General features: G+C 41.0%; 1 protein-coding gene across 1 annotated transcript; it reads right to left on the bottom strand.

Moving 5' to 3' along the window:
• Nucleotides 1-1,710: 1,710 nt before the first annotated feature.
• LOC122171044 (UDP-glucuronosyltransferase 1-6-like) lies at nt 1,711-5,452 on the bottom strand. The gene has a single exon (XM_042838372.1). It carries the CDS (start codon nt 3,566-3,568, stop codon nt 2,693-2,695), a length of 876 nt encoding a protein of 291 aa, XP_042694306.1. The 5' UTR covers nt 3,569-5,452; the 3' UTR covers nt 1,711-2,692.
• Nucleotides 5,453-6,388: the final 936 nt, after the last annotated feature.

Below are 6,388 nucleotides of genomic sequence, written 5' to 3' on the forward strand. Positions count from 1 at the left end.
AGTAAGTGAAGAGAAGGTGGGCTGTTACACAACTGGAATCTTGGCATCCAAATGGAGACCTTTGATAAAACAATGCTGGATGCACATCGCATCACTCCAGACCTTAAACCAGTGTCCCAGAACCCAACACAAACGTCTTTAGACAGCAGGCTGTCTGACATGTTGGCAAGTGGGATGAGCACCCACATGCAGACTGCCGTGTGGTTTGTGCAGCTGCTGGAGCTCTTTGTGAGGACAGAAGAAACTGGACTTGGGCATTTACTGACAACATACGCCAGGGTACTTGGGAACACGTGACAAAATTCATCCACAGCATGGCTGTCCAGAAACACTGTTTGGATTACATGATATGGTGCTACTCGGTTTGTAAAGAGCACACCAGAATTTCTCTTAGCCATACAGAGTTGGACAGCTTCACCTCACTGAATTCTGTCAGAGTTGTTACAGTGCAATAACTTGGTATTTTTTAATAAGTATTTTTTTCCTAGTAAAGCATAGGCAAATTGTGCAGTGGGGTATAATAGATAAATATGAAAAATCAGTGTGGAAGTACCTGTGTTTTTTCGTTTTTGGTTTTTGTTTTTGTTTTTTAAAAAAAGCAAACTAGTTGGTAAAATTGAGAAAAACTATGAAGTTTTTTTTCCACTGAATTGAAACTGCATTTTTGAAGATAGGTACCCAACTGAAAATCTCTCCCCGTTTAAACATAAAACTTCCATCTGATCTCTTACCCTATCAACTGCAAAACTATTGCAAAACAGAACCACCAACCTTCAGCTAACATAAGCCAACGTGTCTCTAGCTGATGAACTTGTGAGTCCAAGGTCTGTATGAACTCAGTTTAAGGCTGACACAGCCCATGAACTCTGTGGAGTCAGATCCTTCCTGATCTAAACTGCTGAGTCATTACTGGTGTTTGCCTGCTGCAGTAAAACTTTATATATAAGTATGTGACCAGGAAAGTGTTATCTACAATGAAAAATCCTGCATTCAGCACACAGTTTGTTACTTCAGGCATCCAAGGCTCTACAACACTGGTGGGGCCTTCTTTCCTTTGCATTTTCCACCTACTTATTTCCAAGCCTTGTGAGAAAGCTTTAACCTCAATGAGAACCTACCTTCAAAAAGAACATCTAGCTCTACCACCTGCACTATCCACATATCCATAGTTTATGACAAAGGTAGTAGATTAATGTGAATTTTCAAACAGCTCAGGAAAAGGTGATACACAGACAGGCCTGTTACTCATAACCATAGCAAAGGCTGATGAACACTAGGTGAAATCAAGCTAGGCTCTGACGTATGAATACAGACAGCCACGTGCTTCCTTCATGGGGCTTTCACAGACATCTGCTTGAGTCTTTAATATCAGACCAGTGATCTTTCCTACTTATAATTTATGTCCTTTTGAAAGACTGTACAAGCAATGGCTATTCTTTTTCCTTTTATTCAGACATCTCTAACCAGATAGAGAGAACCAGGTGGTTTGCTTCGTTCTGTGGCCCTAAAGACTCTTGTGGTACAAAGGTTGTCTCAGTCACCTCCAACACAAATACGAAACATACTTATCTAAACAAAAGAGAAGATATCAGGGCTTTGTTCTACACAATTCTGATTCAGGTGCACTTAGAAGATGTAATTCTTGAACACTCCTTTTTTGCTTTCCCCCCCCCCCCCCCAGATTTGATTCAGAGGTCTGGCTCTCACCCAAAAACCTGTATGGGAATTTATAGAAGACATCCATGCCTAGAATCTAATTAAATAACTTAAAAAGAACAAGAGGATGTATTTTTGAAAGGCTTTCTTCTGGGGTTTAGATTTGGCTGCAGCTTATATATTTGCTACTTTTTCCAAATTTTAACCCTCATGTGCGTTTTATTTCTTTTTCAGTTTATATTAACACCTTGACATAAAGAGAAAGAGGTAATTCAATCTACCTGACTGAATGGACAGAAATACAATTGACAAATGGCAAAAATGTTAGTCCTATAACCTTCAAGAATGAAAAAGGAGAATGGATATATAGATGCACATGCACAGAAATGCCCATGCCAATCTTCAACACTGATGCCAAAGCTGCCTTCAACAACAGTAATTGGGTGCCCTTTATCCTGCAAGCTTTTCATGACTGTCAGTACAGTTAGATGGCAACACCTAGAGTCCATAGCTCCCATAGCCACCAAAGCAGGTGGATTGAATGCTCCTGGCATGGCAGCAAGTGCCTGATGTGTCCAGATGGACAGTCCTGAACACTGTAGAGCAGACAAAGACCAGACAGTGTCTATGTGTGTTCCTCAGGCTACTCTTTCAGAGCTATGTAGCAATATGATTGTGGTGCCTGCTCTTCTGCAGGCGGATGTAGCATTAGAAACTTAGATAAAATAGAAGCTACCAACTTCTTTAGGAGAGAAATGCCTGCCACTTGCCAAAATCCAGATGAGCTTCAATTCAAAAAAACAGTTCATCATTTGCATACTGTTTACATGTAACTTAAGTTTTCTTATTTGATAAGACTTTAGGATTGCCAGGATATGATTTAATCAGAATGCTGGGTACTGGCAAATAATATTTATGAATCTTGCAGGATTTTTGAGCTTTCTATTTTTAAATAAGAAGGTGTTTTTAGTGAAGTTTCAATGTGAGATACTTACATACTTTTGTTCTTGGTTTTCAATACAAATAAAATAAAGTTCTATACCTGAGACAGCTTGTTCTTCTGAGCACAGTTTATCCCTCCAATAAAAACCATGTTTGGCATTATTGGTCTTGGAAATTCAAAGGCAAAATCATATCTCATGAGCCAGACAGATCCATGGCTTAGAAGGTCTGTAGCAGTCACTTTCTTTTGCAAAATCTCATACGCAAGTTCTTCAAATAGAGTGAATAAAGGCTGACAGTAAACAAGCTCCAGTATATTGACCAGCATGTTTTTCACACGCTGAGCAAATGTCATGCTATCGGAATTATTTAGGAAGAGCCTGGGAACATAAGAAGGAGGGCTTGGACACTGGGTAGCTTTTGAATCCATACCGCAAGGAAATCCTCGCAAGAAGTAGACAGAAGGAACTGAAAGATAATCAGCAAGTATTGGTCCACACATCAGAATTGGATCTGTGAAAACGATGTCAAATTTGCTCTTTCTCAAATACTGCATCATTTCTTTGTTGTGCAAGAGGCTCTGACATGTGGTGAAAAAAAACCTGAAAGCTTCTACAATGCTGTGATACATTGTGATGATTGCTTTCAATGTAGATTGCTCAGTAAGATGATCATTAACAAATGACTTGAGCACGCCATGTAAATGCTCATCTGTATAAGGTGTTGGATATACTTTCACTGTATAATTTTGATGTTCCTTTGTCTTCATAAAAAAACTTGATGACGGTACAACCACAACAACATCATGTCCATTTTGCTGGAGTTTTCCTACTACTGGTCGCATACTGAGCCAATGACTTCCATCCTGAGGTATCACCAGGATCTTCCCACATTCCGCAAAGATTAAAGATGATAGAAGAAGAAAAAATATCCCAGTACGTTGGTAAAAACACAGAAATTGAAGAGCCATTTCACTGAAAGTAAGCTGTAGAGTTCTGCTCTGGAGACACCCACCACAGTCCTTTATATGAAGGTCTGTGTAAGCTTAACTTACCCACAGGAAAATAATTATTGACTACAGAAAGAAATATTTAACTTACCAAAATTTTGAGGTAATTGTTCAACAATTGATGACAACTGTGTATATAACAGGGAAAGAAGTACAGAGTTCTTGAAAAAAGCTGTCCCCCTTTGTACTTTTAATTTATTTAATCATTAACCTTAGAAGCAGGTCAGCATGCTCTTTCATTGTGTAACTAGCAAGGCCTGGGACAGCAGTCTTGCCTATAAAATGAAAATATGTGTATTTGATGGGTGAACCATTCAACGGATAAGGTATTGGCTGGACAGTTATATTCAAAGAGTTGCATTCAATGGTTTGATGTCCAGGTGGAAACCAGTGACAAGTGCTGCCCTCAGGGGTCTGTATTGGGACTGACATGCTGGAGGGAAGGGCTTGCCATCCAGAGAGACCTGGACAAGCTTGAGAGGGGGGCCCATGATAATGTCATGAAGTTCAACAAGACCAGGTGCAAAGTCCTGCACCTGGCATGGGGCAATCCTAAACATGAGTACAGGTTGGAGAGGGCTGGGCTTGTTCAACCTGGAGAAGAAAGAAATCCAGCAAGACCTCACTGTGGCTTTTTCATGCTTAAAGGGGGCCACAGGAAAGCTGGGGAGGGACTTGTTATCAAAGGGTGTAGTATACGGGATGAGGACAATGGTTTTAAACTGTAAGAAATTTAATTTAGATTAGATACAAGGAACAAATTCTTTACTACGAGAGTGGTGAGGTCCTGGCACAGGCTGTGGATACCCTACCCCTGGCAATGCTCAAGGCCAGGCTGGATAGTGCTTTGGGCAGCCTGGTCTGTGGGAGGTGTCCTTTCCCATAGCAGGGATTCAAAGGGGATGGGCTTTAAGGTCCCTTCCAACTCAAACTATTTTATAATTCTGCATCATCTCTTAATAACACTGGAGGCATCTACCACTATGAAAGTCTTTGTACTTTCTAAAGGAAACCTTTAAAATATGCTCATGAGAGAGAGTGGAAATTCCAATTCCATTTCTTTTATGGGTTGGTGTAACTGAAAAGTGCCTAATCAGTATGTAGAAGGCTGACGTTTAATTCACAGCTCCTCCAAGTAGTCAAAACTGTGTGTCCTATCATGAACACCAGAAAGTACCATGCAATTCCAAATCTGAAGAAGAGAAGGAAAGAGAAGAAAAAAGCCATGCTACCAGACAGAAACAAAAAACACAGCAACAACTAAATGATGGGTTCAGGGCAGGTGAATGGAAAGGAAGCTAGCAAATACCTTCATGGGCACAACACAGCAGTCTTGGATATCTTTTACTAGTCCCACTGATAACACAGAGAAAACTTCAACGAACAAACTAAGCCTCTAAGCTCCCGGCCACACACAGGCAGTAATGTAAGCAACTACATTATAAATAACCAATACCCAGAGAGGGATGAATATGGGGTGTTGAGAGGTGGGAGTCAGTTTTCTGAAGTGCACACACAGAAAATGTGGGAATTCATAGATTTGCAGGTCCAGGGAGGTGATTCAGTCTCTCCACCCAGCATTGGTGAGGTCTCACCTGGAATACTGCATCCAGATGTGCAGTCCTCAGTTCAGGAGAGACATAGATTTGTTGGAGAGCGTCCAGAGAAGGGCCACAAAAATAATTCAGGGATGGAACATCTCCCAGCAAGGACAGGCTGAGAGACCTGGAGCTGTTCAGCACAGAGAAGAGAAGGGTCTGGGGAGACCTAAGAGAGGCCTTTCAGTATATAAAGGGGGGCTATAAGAAAGAAGGGGACAGACTCTTTTGCAGGGTCAATAGTATCAGGACAAGGAGAAATGGTTTCAAGCAGACAGAGGGGAGATTTAGGTTGGATATTAGGAAATACTTGCTTACAGTGAAGGGTGGTGAGGCTCTGGAACAGATTGCTAAGAGATTTGGTGTAAGCCCCATCCCTGGAAACTTTCAAGGTAAAGATGGGGCTCTGACAAACCTGGATCTAACTGTGGATATCCCACATGCATCTTAGACCACAGAAAAAAATATGTCAAGACTCACAAATTAAATCATTAGGAAAAAAAAAAGAACAAAATCAAGAGCACTAGATGTCCACTACCCATGAAATTACATCGCTTTGGGAAATGTGCAATTTGAGAAAATGAACATACCTTAGGCAGTGGTTTCTTCTCAGCACAGTTCATACCTCCAACAAAGACCATATTGGGCATCACTGGTCTGGGATACTCAAACACAAAGTCAAATCTCATTATTGAAATAGAAGCAGACTTCAGGAGGTCTATCGGAGTTACATCTCTTTGAAGAACTTCAGAGGAAAGCTGTACTGCAGCTTGATAGTAACCATAACAGTAAAAGCGCTCCAGAAGAGAAATCAGTGTATTTTCCACTCTCTGGAAAAATGTCATGTGGTCTGAATTGAATGAAAATGTTCTGGGGACATACGACAGAGGGCTTGGGCACTGTTCGGCTTCAAAGTGTAGATTGCAAGGTAATCCTCTCATGAAGAACACAAATGGAAGCGAAAGGTAATTAGCAACTGTTGCTCCACACATAAAAACAGGGTCTGTGAGGACTGCATCAAAGCCGCTTTGATTCAAGTACTGCAGAGTTTCTGTGCTGCTGAACAGTTCCCTGCACTGAAGATAGAAGGATTCAAAAAGGTATTTTGAAATGTTGTAGGTTGCAAAAGCATACAGTGGGAAAGGCAGACTCTTCAGGTGAGCAGCAAGATACAGCTGAAAGG

This window comes from Centrocercus urophasianus, unplaced genomic scaffold (assembly GCF_019232065.1).
Source record: "Centrocercus urophasianus isolate 14NV4802_14NV808 unplaced genomic scaffold, USGS_Curo_1.0 seq_784, whole genome shotgun sequence".
NCBI classification, from domain to species: Eukaryota; Metazoa; Chordata; class Aves; order Galliformes; family Phasianidae; genus Centrocercus; species Centrocercus urophasianus.

Bases quoted from the DNA above. Each gene is read 5' to 3' on its own strand.
- LOC122171044 (XM_042838372.1), bottom strand. From the start codon at position 3,568: ATGGCTCTTCAATTTCTGTGTTTTTACCAACGTACTGGGATATTTTTT.